The 21,024-nt window shown below is 40.0% G+C and overlaps 2 protein-coding genes across 4 annotated transcripts in view; both read left to right on the top strand.

The window, feature by feature from the left end:
• myt1lb (myelin transcription factor 1-like, b) overlaps positions 1-8,501 on the top strand; it is a gene marked incomplete at both ends in the record, with an annotated part of 94,228 nt that extends 85,727 nt beyond the window's left edge. The window contains 5 exons of the mRNA XM_084045104.1: positions 1,271-1,365; positions 1,944-2,047; positions 2,594-2,737; positions 6,085-6,150; positions 8,361-8,501. Coding sequence (XP_083901230.1) covers positions 1,271-1,365; positions 1,944-2,047; positions 2,594-2,737; positions 6,085-6,150; positions 8,361-8,501 — 550 coding nt within the window. The remainder of the gene's footprint in view (positions 1-1,270; positions 1,366-1,943; positions 2,048-2,593; positions 2,738-6,084; positions 6,151-8,360) is intronic.
• A 4,304-nt stretch (positions 8,502-12,805) lies between these two features.
• The window catches only part of pxdn (peroxidasin), a 96,849-nt gene continuing 88,630 nt past the window's right edge, over positions 12,806-21,024 (top strand). For all 3 annotated transcript variants that reach the window (XR_014599861.1, XM_084045303.1, XM_084045304.1), the window contains exon 1: positions 12,806-13,008. Coding sequence is in view for 2 of the 3 variants with exons in the window: in XM_084045303.1 (XP_083901429.1) it covers positions 12,818-13,008 (191 nt within the window). In the remaining variant the exon portion in view is untranslated. The remainder of the gene's footprint in view (positions 13,009-21,024) is intronic.

The following is a 21,024-nucleotide window of genomic DNA, read 5'->3' as shown; positions in this document are numbered from 1 at the left end:
TTATTGGATTGAAATTAGTAACGCATTAATGTGTGCATCACTTTGATGTAGCAGCTGGTAAAGTTGGGGTGTTCTGTTGGGTAGCTTAATCTATAATACATGACACTCTATCAGTTAATGGACGTTTTGTGTTAATAATCTAAATCTGCAAGGTAACTAGAAACTAAATGCTGTCAGGTAATTGTAGTGGATTAAAAATGACAATATACCTACAGTATGAGATGTTGTTGAGTAAATGTATAAAAAAGTATGGAAAAATACTAACACAAGTACACTACTTGAGTAAATATACTGTTCTTTCCACCACTGAGTTTCTTCTCATTGCAAGTGGGACCGAACTTCAGCGTTATCCTATTTCTTGTCTCTTGACCTACTTGCTATGATGGAGCTCTGCACGAGTCTGGAACTGGCAAGGATTGATGAGGAGTAATATCAGTGATTAATTAGCACTCGTATGCCAAGCCTGCACAGTGAAATCCAGAGTGTTGCTTTAACCACTCTTAAAACCCTATATACTTCCTTTGACTTCCCTATGCTTGGCCCCCTCCTTCTTTTCCTCTACACACCATTATCTCTCTTGCGGAAATAGCCGATCTACAGGCTTGTGAGCTTGTAGATCGGCTATTTTCACCAAATGTTCACCTATTTTCACAGAATGTTCGCCTAATATGACATGCCCAGAATAGGTATGCTATAGCATTGGTTCTCAAAGTGGGGTCCGGGGACCCCCAGGGGTCTTTGGGGGAGTTCCAGGGGGTCCCCAGCCAAATGTGTTAATATAGCATCACAATAATTTCAACCACTTTAACCTTTTATACTTTGGCTATGCAATAGCAGATCTACAAGCTCATAATGCGGCACAGAGTGCCGCCCTATGAGCTTGTAGATCTGCTATTTTTGAAAAATCGTGAACATTTGTGCTACTCTTTGAATGTATATATTTAAAGTGAACATTTGTAACTCAAATCTTCGCTTTTGGGGGTCCCTGGAACAACATATTTTGAGATGGGGGTCCACGGCCAAATACATATCATTTTGGGGGTCGTTGACAAGAATATTTTTTAGAACCACTGTGCTATAGGGTCCATGTGGTTAAATTCACACTCGGATTTGACTGTTATGAGTTACAGTACTGTATGTGTAAAGACAGCGCCATCATGATCCACTATTAAGAATCTCCTGGAGTTCACAACGGATGCTGGGTCATTGCGTGTGAGGACACCAGAATACAATAAAACAATGGTCTCCCTTCTCTTATCTGTGCCACCAGTCTGTCGGGCTGTCCACGCGCCACCTCCGCCATGAGGAAAGCCAGGCTCTCCGGGATGGACATGCTAACAATAAAGCAGCAGCGCTCCAGCAACGGTACGCTATGCCACCATCCAGCCACTCACACAATGCCAACCAATCAACACAAAAAAAAAGAAAAAGAAAACCAGACACGGAACGGAATTCCAGTTTTCAGATAATGAGCCAATCCGGACAGCGTGGGCGTAATGAACCTGCTCCCGAGTAGGTGCCCAAATTTGACATAAACAGCCAATCAGAGCTGAGATCTAAATAATGAGTGTTGGACAGGGAAACACCAGCCTGAAAGGAAAGGGCTGCAATTGCTTGGCAGTAATCACAGACATGCAGGATCCAATGCTAGCCAATAGTAATTAGGGCAGAGGACTGTTCGCTGTGGACTTTAGCTTCCCTCTTTGGTTACACTATACCACAGACTATGATGACTTTAGTGTGCAGGGATCATAATGCGTTTTTTCCGTTTTAATCAGCTAAAACGCAGACAATCTGTCCAATGATTCTACAAAGGCGTTGACTCAGATATCTTTCTTACGTATAGTTTCAATCCTGTTTCGGTCCTAACGTGAAGAAATGTTGGAAATAGACGAGGGCTGGTACTCATACATCATTGATGACGTTCCCTTCCTCCCCTCCAGGGCTGGAGCATGAAGATGAAATCAAACAGCTGGATGAAGAAATCAAAGATTTAAGTGAATCGAATTCACAAGTGGAAGCAGACATGATCAAACTTAGAACGCAGGTACAGTAAAAACCAATGCGACGGTTGAAAACATGTTTTCTTTTACCTGATGGCACGTTCAACATTTGTGTGTGTGTGCGTGTGTGTGTTCACGTGGATGTTTTCGTGTGTACATGCGCACGTGTGAAAAAGGCTTGGGGTGATTCCGTCCCACTGATATTGAGAAAATAGCCAGGTATAATGTCAATGTCATGATATTACATATTATCAAAATCAGCCCACGCCTAGTGTCCACGTGTGTGTTTGTGTGTGCATTTGAATATCATTGCTGTCAGGCAGAAACCTCTTATATCCATATCCACAACTTTTTGTATTTTTTTCACAAATGAATGCCCTACTTGATCATACTACAGCGTCACACGAAAGCATCAATAGTAGAAGATCTGTTTCGATCTTGTCAATCTGCTACTTTTGCATTTTTTTTATTTGAATCCTGAAAAGTAACCGTTTTGGACATATGAGGTTTCCACCCGACAGAGATGAGATATATTTACAAACATTTACTATAACCTTGTGCCCCCCCCCCCCAAACAACCCTCTCCTCAGATCACCACAATGGAGTCCAACCTGAAGTCCATAGAGGATGAAAACAAGGTGATTGAACAGCAAAATGAATCTCTGCTGCATGAGCTGGCCCACCTCAGCCAGTCACTGATTAACAGTTTAGCTAATGTCCAGCTCCCTCATATGGTAAGGGCCACCAGGAAACGGCAAGCCGGCAAGTTACCCACTTAAACCCTATAGCATCCCCTATTCCGGTGGGGAAACAGTCTTAGCACAAAAAGTCCTTTTGCACACCTACTAAAATGGACAGGTGCACGCGTCGGAATAATGAGGAGGGCAAAAAGGAGAGTCCAGCACGCTGTTTTCACTTACAAAAAAAGTATAGTTTTAATGCAGATACAGCGTTTCTGCATGAAATCTGATGAAATCCTTCATCGGGCAGATACAACGTTTCGGTCGCTCTGACCTTCATCAGGCACCAGATACAACTGATGAAGGTCCAAACGACCGAACCGTTGTATCTTCATTAAACTATACTTTTTTTGTAAGTGAAGACGGTATGCGGGACTCCCCTTTTTTGCTCTCCTCAGGGGGAAACATTCTAAAATATATAGCAGATAGAATAGCACATCTACAAGCTCACAACATGTCGCAACACGACCCGTCGTGAGCTTGTAGATCGGCTATTATCGGCGTAGTCTCATGTGTGCCAGAGGATCAGAGATCTCCGGCCTATACTGATAAGTCTGGCGGTATCTAAATGATCAGTGACGTGGGCTAAAACCGGGTGGAAACCTATTCGAAAACTATCTTTTAAATAACAGCGTTACAGAACCAATGCAAAGACTTTAGGGTGTTCCTTCATATGGGATGGTATCCGGATTGGTTTTCAAAGCAGTGGGTTACCGCTGGTTTTCTCTGGCGACCAAGCCCGTTGAATTTAGACTCCCCCCCCCGCCCCCCGACAGTAGGCGGAGATCTGTGACCGTTTGGCTACGCAAGACAAATTTTCCCGCAAAGAGATTTGGTGTAGAGGGGGAAAAAGAGCGTACAGAGCCGACCCCGGTTATCTAAGTATTAATTGACTAAATATAGAGGGTTTGAGTGGTTGCAGAACTTAGCCGAAATCTAATATTTTATGAGCTAATTGATTTATTTGTGTACTTAACCAAAGCCTATTCTGCATGCTTAGACTAAAATGTAGAGCGTTGCTTGTCTTTCCAAGCTGTAAGGGGGAGTTGAGAAATGAGAGGCTTTTTTTTTATGCATTGGATTGGAAATGTAAAGAGTCACAATGGTGAAAATATGGCAATAAATTCAAGTAGTGCAAAAACTGATGCAGAAGTCTAATCATCATCAGCCATACAGTACAGCTGACACAAATTCACTGACATTTTAAAACAGTGGTGTCATCTCATCAACATTTTGACTCTCATTACAACAATGTAGGTTTGTTTTAGGAAATAAAAATCAATTTAATGTTATCTAATCTAATGCATACTATATGAATGAATCTTGAATAGCTTCTTTCTATACATGTTCATTTTTATCTTCTTATACTCTCTTGAAGATAATGATGATTACTGTACAAAGCTAACCATTTCTTTCCCAGGTCTATTTAGTCCTATTTTAGCCGTCATGATGCTATTCCTTAACGTCACTCCCTGTAGACACTCTCTTGCATAGTGAAAAATGCACACCATAATCCTTGACAATAACGAAAAGTCCCAGAGACTTGAGCCATGATAATTCATATAATTGGTCCTCACTAATGCTCATGATGAAAATGATTTTAAAAAATCTACTCTGTCTGTGTCTCTGAGGTGGGCTGTGGACACTTAAAGGACAACTTTGGTTTTTTACAACCAATGTTTATGTTTTAGATTGTAATTAAAGTAAATAAAAGATGAGTGTTAAAAAAATTAAATTTACTGCTTTCTATAGTTTTAGCAATTTTCACAATCTTTTTTACAGTGTTTTCACAGTGGGCGGGGGCATTCTGTCCGGTGGCTAAATATGTATTTTTTTAACACAACAACCCAGCGTTTTCTTTATTATTATTTACAGTAGCTCTTCTAGCCCCCAATAACTCACATCTGGCCATCTCAGACAGCCGGACCTTTTTTATTGTGTAAAAAAGGCATATTTAGCCACCGGACAGAATGCCCCCGCCCACTGTAAAAAAATATCGCAAAAAATGCTAAAACTATAGAAAGCAGTAAATGAAAAAAAAATTACACTCATCATTTATTTACTTTAATTACAAGCTAAAATATAAACCTTGGTTGTAAAAAACCAAAGTTGTCCTTTAAGAAACGCTCCTACCAGTGACATCATCGTTAGGGAGGTTTTTATTTTTCGAACAAGATTTATTATTTTTTTTTTTTCATTTACGCAAGAACAATGGATTCCATTATGCATGCTAACTTTCCAGGAATAGAGAGCCTGCAGTTTCAATTTGCTTGGAATGCCCATCGATGATGTCACTGGTAGACAGGTTTCTGAGACACAGACCGAATAGACAAAAATGGTACCATATTATCATGAGCATTAGTGAGGGCTATTTATATGAAGATATGTTGAAAATGGATGAAGTCGTCCTTCTAAATGTGGCATTCTGATACTGCACGTTGGATGCAAATGTAGGCCCTAGAGCTGTGGTTTCAAAACGATGTGCTGTGTGAGACATGTGTGACTTGGAATTGTGTAACAACCACACATTATTATTGCAATATATACAACTATACCAAAGAAATTATTATTATTATTATTTATTTATTTAAAAAAACAATTCACAAACGTTCATACTCATAACATATTGGCTATTATAAATACAAAATACTTGACATTTTGACTTACCTATCCATTGCAGTGGTGTAAAGTAACTAAGTACATTTACTCAAGTACTGTACTTAAGTACAATTTTGAGGTATTTACTTTTGACTTTACTTGAGTATTTCCAATTTGTAATACTTTTACTTCTACACCACTACATCTCAGAGAAAAATATTGTACTTTTTACTCCACTACAATTATTTGAAACCATGAGTTAGTTGTTACTTTGCAGATTCAAATTACTATATTACAAAACATACATTAACCACTTAAGCCCTATTTTATACACATGCTATTTTCAAAAAAGAATTGACACATTTCGAACAATTTGAGTACTTACTTGTGTATATTTTGATGCCAATATATTTGTACTTTTTACTCAAGTACATTTTAAATACCGGACCTTTACTTGTAACAGAGTATTTCAAAATTGTGGTATTGATACTTTTACTTAAGTAAAAAATGTGAGTACTTCTTCCACCAGTGATCCATTGGTGTGCCTTGCCCTTGAGCACAGAAAGTTTGAAACCCACTGCCATAGAGTGCTGTCAGTATGCCCAGTTTTTAGCTTCCCCATAACTGTGCATCAAAGACTGCCCCCTGGTGTCTACATTACTGAACAACAGCTCAGTGTGTATTTGAAATGACATTCCTCCAAGTCAGCTAATGGTTGTGTTTCGACACCTTTCCCTCTGCAGAAACCCCTGACACACAAAGAGGCTCCTCCCATTAGAAATAACAGCTGCTTACAGATGCACCAACGAGTAAGAACATGATTTATTCACTTCTTTCCAATCACCTATTTTGTGTCTTTGTTTATATGTCTGTCTAGAATACTAATTGACCTCTGTACTTCATGCATGTTCATGTGAACGTGTGTCTTTATTATTATTATTATTTTGAATTTCATGTCTCAAGTTTTCCATAACCATACACCCATACCACATATTTGGACAGGCTCCTTTTCTGGTCGAAGTATTACAGCTGCTCTCATTCCTCTTCTATCCCGGATTTGAACCCGGTTTCCTGCGCAAGTGCTGACATTTCTAACATTTCTTGCGCTAATAGAGCCTGCTTGCTTGCTCAGGGGATAAATTGAAACTTGACCATCAGGTCAGAATTTGTGTCAGATCCTGTGTCTAGGTGACACATGACCTTCGACACAATCTAAATGTCTCAATAGAAGAGCAAGAGACAAAATACAACCACCCCAATTGTATAAGTTATATTGTATTAACATACTCTACCATACAGATTGGACAAAATTACATTTTATTCATTAAAGATAAGTTACATAGTGCCGCTTTAACCACTTTTATACTTTTCAAATAGCCAAAATAGATGAACTACAAGCTCACAATGTGTCGCATCGTGACATGTGAACGTGCAGGTCTGCTATAGATCTGCTATTTTCAAGTGTATATGATATTAATAAAATAGGGACGCCAGGTGGTTAATAATGACAATTGTCAATGAACGGAAAAGGCTTGTCTCACAGAATATCATATAGGCCTGTTTTCTAAAACAATTGGAGGAACCTGCTTTAGGGAAGTTGATGTTTGACATTTGGGCCAAGCGTGTAGTCTGCACTAACTTATCGGTGTATCGTCTCTGTCGGGTGGAACCAAACCAAATGTCCAAATCTGTTACTTTTCAGGATTCAAATAAAAAAATAGCAAAGGTTGCAGATCTACAAGCTGAAAGCTCGCTGCATTTCGAGCTTGTGCATCTGATACTTTTGATGCTTTTGTGTGACGCTGTAGCGATCGCGTAGGCCGTAGGGCATTCATTTAAGAAAAAACACAAAAAGTTAAAATATGGAGATCAGAGGTTTCTGCCCGACAGCAACGATATCCATTTTTCACAAGGTCCTCATAAATGTGCTGGCAAACCTGTTGTTTACCTTCTTTATTCTCTCTGGCTAGCCTCCCCAGTTAACAGCAACAGCTATATGTAGGAAATCTCTATTTCTCTGTCTCTATGATGTTCATCAGTGCATCACCATTATGCAAATCATTGCTGTCGGGCAGAAATCTCTTATCTCCACTTTTTGTGTTTGCCCCACTTAATCATACTACAGCGTCACACAAAAGCATCAAAAGTAGCAGATCCACAAGCTCGGAAGCTTTTGAGCTTTTGAGCTTGCAGATCTGCTACTTTTGCTATTTTTTTATTTGAATCCTTAAAAGTTACCGTTTTGGACATATGATGTATTTATCAGTATAGAATAATCTGTATTTAAACAACAGGAGTAGACGTGTTACCTTAAAAAACAATTGCATAGTCCACGAACGACAAGGTGCTACAGTTTCTCCATTAAGTCCTTTATTTGTTTTTTTTATGTTTTATTTATAATAGGTGAAAAGTGACATTATGGTCACAGTTGGATCTTCATCAGACATGCATGTACATTTACACAGGCAGAGATGTATTATTATTAGTCATTTAACGTATTTCTTTCTTTCTTCCTTTTCTTTCTTAATATTCTGACAGCTTCATAGCATGCTCAATACACAGTAAAATCTGTAGTGTTAATATACAGTAATTCTGAGAGCAATATGGGAACCTATTCAGTAAACAAACAAACAAATGCCATTTTTTACCCTCTGGGGGCAAGCTTGTTTCAATGCCTCAATAACAGGAAATGAGGTATGAACCCTCCCCTTTATGCTAATATCCATCTGCTTCCTGCTCAAGGGCCTGCCCACTAGGAGCTCTACAGTTCAACTATCCAGCGATCATGCTGAGAGATTTTCATTGCAAATTGAAAATCTGTCTTCAGAGATTACTCTGAGAGTAAGTCTAAGAGTCACTGTGTGCACAAATGGAACCAAGCGCAACCTGACAGGTCCATTTTGGTACCATTTGTACACTGGCTTGAATGAACGCTGCAGATTTTACTGTGCATCCTCACATGGACATCCCTGGTCTAATTCTAGCCTACTCTTTTTGGAATGCCCCCCCCCCCCTACAGGAGCCAATCAGCGAGCAGAACTTTGATGCTTATGTGACCACTCTGACGGACATGTACACAAACCAGGACCAGTACCAGAGTCCAGAAAACAAAGCCCTGTTGGAAAACATCAAGCAAGCTGTCCAAGGCATCCAAGTGTAACCCTCCAGCACGCAAGAGAGATTTCTGTTTTGTTTTTTTCTCCGATAGAAGTGACTGGTAGAGCAAAACTCATTGACATATAAGAAAGACACAGTGACGGACGCATCTCCTTTTTTGGGTGGGTTCGGAGCAGTACCTTATAGTGTTATGATACCTTCAATTACGTTCTTTCAAAGAAAAAGAAAAGTCGTTATGCTTACAATAACTTCATGGTAACTTATTTTGTTTTGGTTTTCCTTTGGGTCTTGCTTTGAGGAAGAAAAAAATAATCACACGGCAAAATAGTTTTTGAGGAGCTTCACATTTTGTACGTTTTCATATGAGCTGACATAGTGTCATGTAATGTTTCTAGCTGCTCATGTATGCACATTTTTAGTGTATATTTCTGAACAGTAAGCTAATGATTATAGGACGTTGAGTTCTTTCTATTGCTTGACAACGAAGCATTTTAGAGGAAAAAAGCTGAACTGGACAGTGAAAAACACGGAAGAAAAACACAAAAAAACGAACAAAAGAAAAAAACGATCCACTTGGGGGAAAACAAGCAAAGAGGAAGCTAGATTTTATTTCTCCTCAATGGCAATTTTGAACTTGACAATTTTAGATGTTTTTTGCCCCCACATCATCTAATTCTTCTTCTTCTACTTCTTCTACTTCTTCTTTTTCTTCTCCTTCCTCTTCTTCTTCTTCTTCTTCTCCTTCTCCTTCTCCTTCTTCTACTTATTGCGTGCAGATTGTTCAACAGCAAGGACTGGTTTGCGAATTGCTTTATTTTCTGAAAATGCTTGAGAAATAATTTTGTCTTTTTTTGTTTTGAGAGGAGAGGAAAAAAACTGAAAGAAAAAAACAATTTGTAGCTGTAGGTGGGGGCATTTTTTTTTCTTTAACTGGTGCTGTACAACGTGTCTGGAAAGGAGACTGACCTGATGTATGTATGAATGTATGTATGAACAGTTTTATTGTAAACATCATTACACGGAAACCCGATGGTGGAAATCCCATTATCAAGGAGAGGCAGTTCACTTCTAAAAGAAAAAAAGCCTGTCTCTGTGTGGTGCATGCATGGCCACTATGCTCTTTGTCACATAATCTGAAACTAAAGTGACGTGTAATGACAAGAGACAACATCTTAAGCCCGATTTATTCTTGCAGAAAACAGCCGACACATAAGCTACCAACGGGTCGCAGATGTGATGCGTCGTGCGCTTATAGATCTGCTGTTGTCGGAGCATAAATTACTGTAGACATTAGCCTTCCTCGTGTGAATCCTGTTCCATTTTAGAGACTTCCGTCGCTAGAGTTGAGAGAAGTCTCAGCAATATGATGATGAAATCATTTGTTTATAGTAGATCATGGGATGCAATCTGCAAATGGAGAGAGAGAGGGGGGAAAAAGTTTGGGTATATGCAATTTCTTGTTTATACACATAGTGGGGTAACATGAATCTTTTTAATATAGCCTATGTAAAATATTGATTTTTATACAAATCTTTTAATACATTAACAAAAATGTCTTTTTAAAAAACAAAAATGAAGGAGGAATCTTGGACATTCAGTTTTGGACGTGAAGGTCTATGAGTTCCACTTTCTTTCTGTACGATTTTGCACAGGGACACCTTCGTTTCCATGTTTTGATGTTCTTACAGAAACTAAATTAAAAAACAAACAGTACCCGAGAGCCTAAAAGGAGGGTTGCAGAGGGTTTTGTAAAGAGTATTTATAGATTATGACAGCGGGACTTACAGGGTCACTGTCCCCACTTATGTGCCAGAAGACTATTTGCACTTGTCCTTGAAGATATTATCATTAACGTGCGGCGGCGTGCAATTTTCCCCGGGTTGACCTCTTTGGCACACGATTGGAGCAAAAACGAACTGCTATAAGAGCCACTGCAGGTATTGACTTAGTACCACGGAACGAGGATGAACAGGGACTTGAAATCAAGAGAGGATGACAATTCTAAAACCATAGCAGTTATAACTGTAGGCTATTCTCAACTGTAAAAAGAAAAGAAAAAAAACAATGACGTTTTTTCCTTCTTCATTTTCTTTTTCGGGTATGTCTTTAGGAAAGATGAAGTTATTCCCCCCAGCTGCACTTTATATCAAATCACTGTACAAAGGATTAAATAGTCAATCAATTCAAGATTTTAAAAAGAATAAGCAGAAGAAAAATGAGGGCTCGTTTCCCTGAGGCAGGGAGAGGAGCCCCCTCTAAAGGGGTGATGCATCCAGTGTCTGTATGCCTGACTGTATGCACCCTTTTCATTCTGTTGTGCTAGTTGTTTAGCGAACCATGTTCAGAATTTGCCTTTTTTGAGAGCTAATGCAAGAGGTGCTTGTCGTTCACCTGATCAAAAACTCGTCTATTGTACTTTAACTGTCCTTCGTTCAGGACACTACTATCCATCCGCCATGACTGCATACGCCTTTTTCCACAGCATCGTGTCTGCAGCTTTTTGCCAGTATAGTAATGCTTTCAGTAGAGTAATAGCTAGTTCCAGTTTTTAAATTAAATTCTCATTATCAAGTAAAAATGGAGAGGGATATTTTAAAAAGCACAAAACCGGCTGCTCTTCTGATGTTGGTACATAAATATTCAAATTTGAAAAAAAGAGTTATCTGTGACTATCTATAGGGAACACACAAAAGGGTGTCACATATTTAGAATGCTGACTTTTCATATAAATTATTGTGAATTCATCAGAGTTTATTATTTTGTTTTGGACTCGTTTATTTTGAGGTTGATTTCAGTGAATCATTACAAAGACAGGATTTTGTATAAACTTGTGCTCTCTGTGGAACTGAAGTTTGATTTATTTTTGTACTACACAGCATGGATTTGTTGACATTTTAATTTTGCTATAAATGTGTGAAATCACAAGTTGCTGTGATATTTCATTTATAAATTGTGAACTTTGTACAATTTTTGTCATGCTGGATGTTGACACATCTTACTCTGAATAAAGAAAAAAATGTGTTGCCACAGGCCTGTAAACATTGCGACGCTCTCACTTTGTTGTTGAGGTTTTGATGGCATTGCATAAACTGAAGAAATGAGCACTTCATAATGAATAGCACTGCTTAGTCAAATTACCACTAAATTACTATAATAATTGGCTTCTGTCGGGTGGAAACCTCATATATCCAAAACTGTTACTTTTCAGGATTCAAATTCAAAAATTGCAAAAGTAGAAGCGCCGCGTTTCGAGCTTGTAGATCTGCTACTATTGATGCTTTTGTGTGACGCTGTAGTATGATCAAGAAGGGCATTAATTTACGAAAAAACACAAAAAGTTAGAATATGGAGATAAGAGGTTTCTAGCCGATAGCGACACGCTACAAGCTGAGCTGTTGTTCAGTAGCGTTCCAGCAGATGTCAGCAGATGCAAACTATTGTAATTGAACCCCCCTGGCTGGCTGCAGCTCTGCTGGCAGACAAACATAATTACTTTTGGAAGTGAGTGGAAGTTAACAATGAAATGTCTCAGTTTATGTTTCAAAACATTTAATCATGTGAATGAAAAAACGTTTTTTGTTCCTTTTTAGTGAATTTGCTAATACTCATAACCCCCTCATATAGCATCTTCTCAGTGTCATGTTTATAAACAAACAACCTCAGAACCCATTGTATTACTATAAATACAATGCACCCCCCAACTCCCTCTGTCCCCCCTCACTCCTCTCTCTCTCTCTCTCTCTCTCTCTCTCTCTCTCTCTCTCTCTCTCTCCCAGTGGTGGCAGTAAGTAGATTTACTTAAGTACTGTACTTACATTTATTTCAACACTTCAGTGTTTAGTTACTTTGAAGATTTATATTATCATTACAAAAGATACATTAACCACTTCAGCCCTATATACATTTCGGCCATTTGAAAATAGCAGATCTACAAGTTCACTATGCCGCATTGTATGCTTGTAGATCTGCTATTTTCTAAAGATGTGTATGCATTTGAAAACTTGAAATAGGACATTCTTCATAATGAGTACTTTTTACTTTTGGTACTTGAAGTACATGTTTATACCAATACAATACTTTTGTACGTTTACTCAAGTCAATTTTCAATTCCGGACTTTCACTTGTAACAAAGTATTTCTACATTGCAGTATTGATAGCCTACTTTTACTTAAGTAAAACAATTGAGTACTTTTTCCACCACTGGTATTAATACAATGCACCCACCCTCTAAAAATCTCTGCCCCCCCCCCCCCCCCCCCCCCCCCCCTCTCTCTAGAGAGAGAGAGAGAGAGAGAGAGAGGAGTCTCTGCTGCTCTGCTGAGCGGCTCACTCACTCACTCACACACACTCACCAGAGCAATGGCGTTGCTGTGGACGGGCCAGTTCTTCTCTCCCTTCTTACTCACTGTTCTCACCCTGTTGCTGGTCAGCCTGGGACCCCAGTGCGTGTGTTCTTGTCCCAGTCGCTGTCTATGTTTCAGGACCACGGTGAGATGCATGCATCTGAACCTGGAGACCGTGCCGGCGGTTTCTCCTCAGACTACGATCCTGTAAGTATTAAAGCCTGTGAATCTAACGGTTGTTGAGGAAAGCCTAGCTCTGGTCCATAGCGTTGGAAGGAGTTCTCCTTTAAACCTGTGTTACGTTAGAGCCGTTGCCCCGCACACCCGCGGTAGCGCAGGCGGCGCAGCCTCTCGTCTTTAGTGAAAATAACAAATACTATTTTGCTATTCACCAAAACTAAGGTGGTTTTAAGATGTTGAAAGCCTACTTTCTTTAGTGGGAACACTTGGAGCACCCCACCTCACATCTAAAATACACTTTCTTGGACAGAAAAGAAAATATTTCACGGGAAGGAAAAATCTGGTCAATAGAAAAGTTCCATTCACCAGGTCTGTAGGGGGCGCAGTGGAGTATCTAAAACATTTTTTCCTTCCGTTGATATATTTAATTTTTCTGGCCAAAAAGTGTATTTTAGACGTCAGGTGGGGCACCCCGAGTGGTCCCACTAAGAAAATTAGGCCTTAAACATCTTAAAACCGTCTTTGTTTTGGTGAGCGGCGAAAGTGTATTCTTTATTTTTACTACAGACGAGAGGCTGCGCTACCGCGGTGTGCGGGCAACGGCTTGAAAGTAACATGGCGTTAAGGAGAACTCCTTCAGTTGGACTGAAGCTGGGAAAAGCCCCACTGTTGTAGACGAGACGTGCGTGCAGATTAACAGCAGAACGGCTGGGATAGGCATGCATTACCGTGGCTGTGATGGAATTCAAGTACTCACATGTTTTACTTAAGTGAAAGTATCAATACTGCAATGTAGATATACTGCTGTAGTACTGTAGTTGCAAGTCCCAGTATTCAAAATGGACTTGAGTAAAAGTACAAAAGTATCGGCATCAAAATGTACTTAAAAGTACCAAAGGTACTCATTGTGCAGAATGTCCCGTTTCACAAGTTCAAAATGAATACAAAATATTTTGAAAATAGCAGATCTACAAGCTCACAATGTGTCCCACGGCTATTTTCAAATGGCGGAAATGTATAGGCTACAGGGCTGGTTATTGTATGTTTTGTGATAATAATCTAAATCTGCAAAGTAAAGCTGTCAAATAATTGTAGTGGAGTAAAAGTATAGTATTTGCCTTTGAGATGTAGTGGAGTAGAAGTAAAAGTATTGAACTTTGGAAATACTCAAGTAAAGTGCAAATACCTCAAATTTGTACTTAAGTACAGTACTTGAGTAAATGTACTCAGTTACTTTACACCACTGCTGGAGGCATGCATTGCCTGTGTGTGCGCATTGCTTCACCATAGCCCTGCAAAACCTGTTGAGATTTTATTATAGCCTAAAAAGAAAACTATAAAAGCTAAACTCATTACTTTATTTACAAGAGGCTTTTTTTCTGATTTAATCTTTGATGTGAGTGATTGAAGTCGGTGCAGGATAAAGATTCAAAGTTTCTGCTGAATTGTACCTATACTTTTCATAAAGTTCTGACACCTGCCAATGAATTCAGCTGCTGCCGGCTGTGTTTTTTGAGGCTCTGCTATAGGGACTAGGGAGCAGGTTTTTAGGTCACACAGCTGATGAACCCATGCATGCAAGGCAGCCATAACCCACAAGTATTCCTAAAGTGTTGGAATATACCAGTAGTTCTCGAACATTTACATTTCAAGGTATCCCATTATAACTCTGACAGTGTAACAATGGAACCGTCAGGGTCCATTTGGTTCCATTTGTACACTGTCAGAGTTACAAACTCGTATGGGTCAATTAAGAACCCCCTTTAAAGACGGGGGGCCGTGATTTTCAGTTCTATCAACCTCATAGACACATGAAAAACCGAAAAAGTGCAAAACCATGGCACCAACTCTTTAACTCTGACAGTGTACAAATGGAACCAAATGGACCCGTCCATTTGGTTCCATTTGTACACTGTCAGAGTTACAGACTTGTGTGGGTCAATTAAGAACCCCCTTTAAGGAATACCTTAAAAAATGTAACCAAAATGGTGCCTATGCATTGTTTGGTTACATTCGGTTACATTTTGTACACTCTCTTTGAGTTACAAACGGATAATGGTTAATAGATTACACACTGAGGATTGTACTGTGTGGAAGAAGCCGCAACAAGTGCGAACGTCTCCCTCTCTCGCAGGCATCACTTTAAAGACGTGTAATGAATTATGAATTAGATATTTTTGGACCGCGACCGAGAGAGCTCGTCCAAGTAGACTTTATCAAAGCCACATTCTTTCTCTCAGGGGCTCCATTAGGTGTGCTATCGTCGAGTCTTTGGGAAAACACTGGGTTTTCAATACTGTGGGAAGAAGAACCCAGAAGTTTGCATTATGGTTTAGGTCCACTCTGTAACCCTTTGTCGGGGGGAATGTCAGCGTTCATCAGCAGAGCTGTGCTGCTTAATGCAAGTTGAATGCGGTACCTTGTCCCTCAACCTTATGGTCCAGTACGCCACACTGATGTATAGCTGCAGATATCATTCAGAGAAGAATCCCATCATTTTCCTTGAAATCTGAAGAGGTATCTGGACGCCTGACTCTAGGACTTAATAAAGGGATAGTTCACCCAAAAAATGACTTACTTTCTGTCAATTACACACCCCATGAAGACTTGAATTCATGGAGTTTGTTTTTGTCGCATTCCGAAGCCAATAATTTGACGACTGGCGGAAAGATGCTAATGTCTCCGGTAGGAGACTCAAAGTTGACACTTTGAGTCTCCTACCGGAGCCGCCGTCGGTCATCAAATTATTGCCTTAGGAATGCGACAAAAACAAAAAAATCGGACTTCCGGTTATGCAGGGTGAGGAGTAGACGCGTCCTCTCTCTGCTCCCCCGCTTCATATCTTTACCTAAACAGAAATCCCACTACCTTCCTCATAAATGGTATGGTTTGAATTAAAAAAGTTTGCGTTTAAGGCTTGACATCAGAAAATGATCACTAGGGCTTCTGCTCACGTCAAAAAAGACACTATTTTGATGGAAGCCGGTACCGCCGCCGCCGCTAACGACATTAACATGGAGGCCCTGACTAGCCTACTAGAAGAACACAGGACGGCTCTTTCGACCGACTTTAAAACGAGCATCGCGACGCTGGAATCTAAAATTGACCTTATACACACCACTATAACTGATCATGGCCAGCGTATTACTTCATTAGAGTCTAATGCAGATTCTGTCAGTGATCGTATAGTTTCCTTGGAGGCCGCATGCGCGGAGCTGGCGGTTAGCAACGCTAAGCTGCGTGCTAAAGCCTCGGATATCGAGTCGAGAGGTCGCCGCTGGAATGCACGTATAGTCGGGGTAAAAGAATCGGTTGAGGCTGGGACCAGGCCCACTACCTTTTTCTCCACCTTCCTGTTCGAACTTCTGGGGGACGAGGTTCTGCCTGAACCACCCGAGCTGGATTTAGCTCACAGATCGCTAAAGGCTAAACCGGGTGCTAACGACAAGCCGAGGCATGTCATCGTCCGTTTCCACAACCTTCCGATCAAGGAGAAAGTTATTCGGGAGGCACGCAAGCGGAGGAACATGCAGTACGAGGGTCAAAGAATCGCCATCCATGAAGATTATCCCCAGGATGTTGTGGAGCAGCGCGCCAAGTACCGTGATGTGATGGCCGAATTGTACAAGCTTGGCTGTCGGCCTGCTCTCCACCACCCGTCCAAGTTGATGATCGCTAACGAAAATGGCGGAGCTAAGGTCCATTTGGCGTCCGTTGAAGAGGCCGAAAAGTACATCACATCTAAACGCAAGTAATGGGTGCTTCGCTTATGACTTGATCTGTTCAGATTTGGATTTGATAACTGTATTTGGCCTGGCAGATGTACTGTTTTTGCGTGGATTTGTTTAGCTGTTAGCTTGCTAGCCTAGCCGTTGTGGAAGGCTAGTTTAGCCGTTGGCTGGCTAGCTACGGCTGAACACTGATTAACACTGCCGGGCTGAAGATGCGCTCTTTTTTCCTCTTTTTCATCTGGACAGTATTTTTTCGTGACTCTCAATCTGATTACTCTATCGCTTGATGTTGAACCGATTCGATTTCTATTTTTATTTTTTGCTCTTTTTGGACATGGACATAATAGCCCGGACTGGTAGGGCTGTTAGCTGGCTGGCTGGGCGTCTGCCTGGTTAGCCACAGCTCAGCTGGGACGGCAGCACTGTTTTGATGCAACGCCTTTCTTTTTCTCTCTTTTTTTTTTGACATCTGCTCATCTCCTCTCCCTACCTCCCCCCCTCCCTTTTATTTTTATTTTTGTTGTAAATGGTGCGTCAGGCCGCTACTACATTGAGATAATATATACATTTAAGGTGCATTTCATGGACATGGTAATTGTATTTAGCTTGACTGTTGTATTGTTACGTGAACTAACCCGGCTGTGACTGATTGACTAGTCTTGACGCTATCTAACTTAGGATGTGATGAGTGATGACGGTCCGTTCTGTTATAAATGCATTTTAGTTTCAGCTCGTCATTTTTGTTATAATCTTTAATATGTGTGTTTTTGAATGAAAATTTGCTTCTCTGGCCAATTTAGTTTTTATATAGCAGCCGACTTTCCTTATGTCTTCTCTCTTTTTTTTTTTCTTTCTTGTACATCAGACTAATAATATCTCCTTAGGAGTGTTAACTGCGTAGCTTACTCATCCTGGGGCCAATCATTTATTTAATTGACTACTATTACAGACGCTCTCCTTTTTTCTTTTCTTCCTCTTTGTTATTGTTTGATGGCATGATTTTGTTTGGCACACTATTAGGCCTGTTGGACATGTTTTACTAATTTATGGTTTGCCTTTATGTGAAATCCACGGGCCAGTGTGCTTGTTTGTGATGCAGAGGAGTACTAATCAGGCTTATTTGGACCTGCTTTATTTTTTGTTTGGCTTTGTATGTTTTTGATTACATGTCTGTTATATTTATGTTTGTACTTTTCTTATTTTCCTTATAAATAGTCAGCTGGGTTAATGTTTATGATAATTTAAGTCAATATGCCTTCTTATATGGGCTTTTCTTATCTAGTTTTGAACCTCAACATAATGGTTGTAATATGGCCTTGATGCAGCAGTTACCATAATGTCGGACCTCTGTAATTGAAATACCTTTAATGTCAATTTGATCTTTAATAGACTTTAAGACGGCCAATTGTTTTTTTTTCGTAAGGGGGGCGGCGGATGGGGAGTGGGTGGTATGGGGAATTCAGAGCTATTTTGTTTTACTTGGTTTTTAAGGTTTTATTGTGAAGGTTTTGTTGTCATTGCTCTTTATATGCACTTTATTTATGTTGGGATGGGTGTTTTGGGTGTGCATATGTTGTCCCGGGCTTTCTCTCCCTTATATTTTTCACTGTGAAGGCTATAACTTTAAGTGACCTTGGGGTAGTCTTGTATTTTTGGGAAAACAAGTATGAATGACACTCTCGTTTACATGATTTTTTCCAAAATGGTTTTGTAAAAGCTTATTTGTAGTTTTTCTCTATATGTGTATCTTACCCCATTATGATTATGATTATTATTATGAAGCTTAAACCTAAGTGTCAAAAAAAAAAAAAAAAAAAAAAAATTGAAATTATTATTTTTTTTTTTTACCTGGGCTTTTACTACAGGTTATATTTGTAGGATATTTTGATAATATCTTACAGGTGAGGTTCGCTCGGGATGGGGTGTGTACGCTGTATTATGCCTGATTTTGTTTTTCTAACGTGGAATGTATTTTGTTATGGCCTGTTTGTTGGTGATGTTATAACATTGATATTCAGATTATACCAGCTTTAAGGGTCCATAATTGCACTTAAGATGTGTGCTGAGTGAATATGGAAGGGAGATATACAGTTCTCATTTTTATCTCGTTTTTGGTTGTAAACCTTTTCTCACTCAGTGGTTTGTAGGAGGGTGGGTTATGGGGTTATTGATTACTGTTCAAGATAGGGGGAACGGAAGTTTTTTGGGACTGACTAATGTCAGGACTGTTTGTATCCATGGTGATACCTGTATCCATGGTGATACCTGAGTTAATGCTCCCATTGGGACATTTTTTGTGTTTTTGTTTTATGTGTTGTGTTTGTTTTGTTGTTCGTCTGTCAGTGGTGTGTGTGAGTACCCTCTCCCCCCTTCCCTCCCTCCTTCCCCTCCCTCGTCTACCCAGCCGCCAGTACAGCCGGTGCAGCCTATACAACAGGAAAGTCAATGCCTATGAACGGTAGAAATATCCATTTTATTTCTTGGAACGTTAAGGGGATGAACATTCCCACTAAGTCTGGTAGGGTAATTTCACATTTACAGCAATTAAAAGGAGACGTTTGTTTTTTACAAGAGACACACCTCCGTACTGCAGAGGTATCACGCATTAAAAAGCCGTGGATGGGTCACTTGTTTCACTCGAGGTACTCCGAGAGGTCTAGAGGAGCAGCTATAATTATACATCGGGATGTTGCGTTTGAACTAAATACTACTGTGTCTGATCCAAATGGCAGGTACGTTATAGTTTCGGGTAAATTGCAGAATGCTCCGGTAGTTTTGGCTTCGCTATACGCTCCTACTTGGGATGACGATAAATTTATTTCAAAATTCTTCTCCTCAATACCAAATCTCAATGATCATCAAATAATCATTGGTGGCGACTTTAACCTGGTTCAAAGCTTGGATCTGGATAGATCATCTACTAACCAATCGGCGTTATCCAAATCGGCAAAAATTTTAAAATTTCATACTGACAAACTGGGCTTGGAGGATCCTTGGAGGGCCAGATTTCCTTCTAATAAAGTATTCTCTTTCTTTTCACATGTCCATCATACTTACTCTCGCATAGATTTCTTTCTACTCGATAACAAATTGTTGCATAATGTTGTCTCATGCGATTACCATAGTATAGTTATCTCTGACCATGCCCCAACCTCGGTAGTTGTTAATTTTCCACTTGGCAGTCCACCCTCCAAATTTTGGAGATTCAGTCCTCAATTGTTATCTGAACCCACTTTTAAAGATTTTCTTACATCACAAATACATATTTTCTTTGAGATTAATGATACCCCGAATATTAGGAGCGATATTCTTTGGGAATCGTTTAAGGCTTATCTTCGTGGACAGATTATTTCTTTTGTCTCCTACTTCAGGAAAACGGAGCAATCTAAGTTGATTAAGATAGCAGCTGATATACGAGATTTGGACAATCAATATTCAGTTAATCCCTCCGCCACTCTATATACAAAGCGTTTGCAGCTTCAGTCCGAATACGATTTATTATCAACCAGCAAAGTCGAGAGACAGCTTTTGCAGTCCAGGCAGCGTTTTTTTGAGCAGGGGGATAAGGCAGGTAAATTGCTTGCTTATCAGGCAAGAGTAGCTAGTGCCTCTAGACTGGTACCAAGAATAAAATCAACCACGGGAGAGATTGTGACAGACCCTACAGCAATTAGTGATGTCTTTTCAAATTACTACTCTGGTCTATATTCCTCAGAGTCCAACATACAAGACTGGAACGGGCCCAATCCATTAGATACCTTAACATATCCCCAAATTGAGAAGGACCATGTTGCCGGCCTTGGAGCCCCACTAACTCTCCTTGAGGTCACGGAGGCAATTAAATCTTTACAAAGTGGCAAGTCACCTGGACCTGATGGTTACACCACAGAGTTTTTTAAAACATTTGTTGAAATTTTGGCTCCAGTTCTGGTACGAGTATTCAATGATGCCTTCCAGAAGGGCCAGCTCCCACCAACTTTGTCGGAAGCTTCAATATCTCTGCTGTTAAAGAAGGATAAGGATCCGCTCCTATGTGGTAGCTATAGGCCGATATCCCTTTTAAACGTAGACTTTAAGATTATGGCCAAGGCTCTATCAAGTCGTCTTCAACTGGTGATGCCTGGCCTCATTGATCCTGATCAAACTGGTTTTATTTTGGGAAGACATTCTTTTTTTAATACTCGAAGATTGTTTAATATCATTTACTCCCCCGCTACCATTTCCCCTGAAATAGTTCTCTCGCTAGATGCGGAGAAAGCGTTTGACAGGGTGGAATGGGGATACTTGTTCCACATACTTAACAAATTTGGCT

This window comes from Gymnoscopelus microlampas (assembly GCF_963454915.1).
Source record: "Gymnoscopelus microlampas genome assembly, chromosome: 20".
In the NCBI taxonomy this organism is placed as follows: domain Eukaryota; kingdom Metazoa; phylum Chordata; class Actinopteri; order Myctophiformes; family Myctophidae; genus Gymnoscopelus; species Gymnoscopelus microlampas.
Note: the sequence above shows the minus strand (reverse complement) of the source record. Positions and strands in the feature narration are given on the sequence as shown.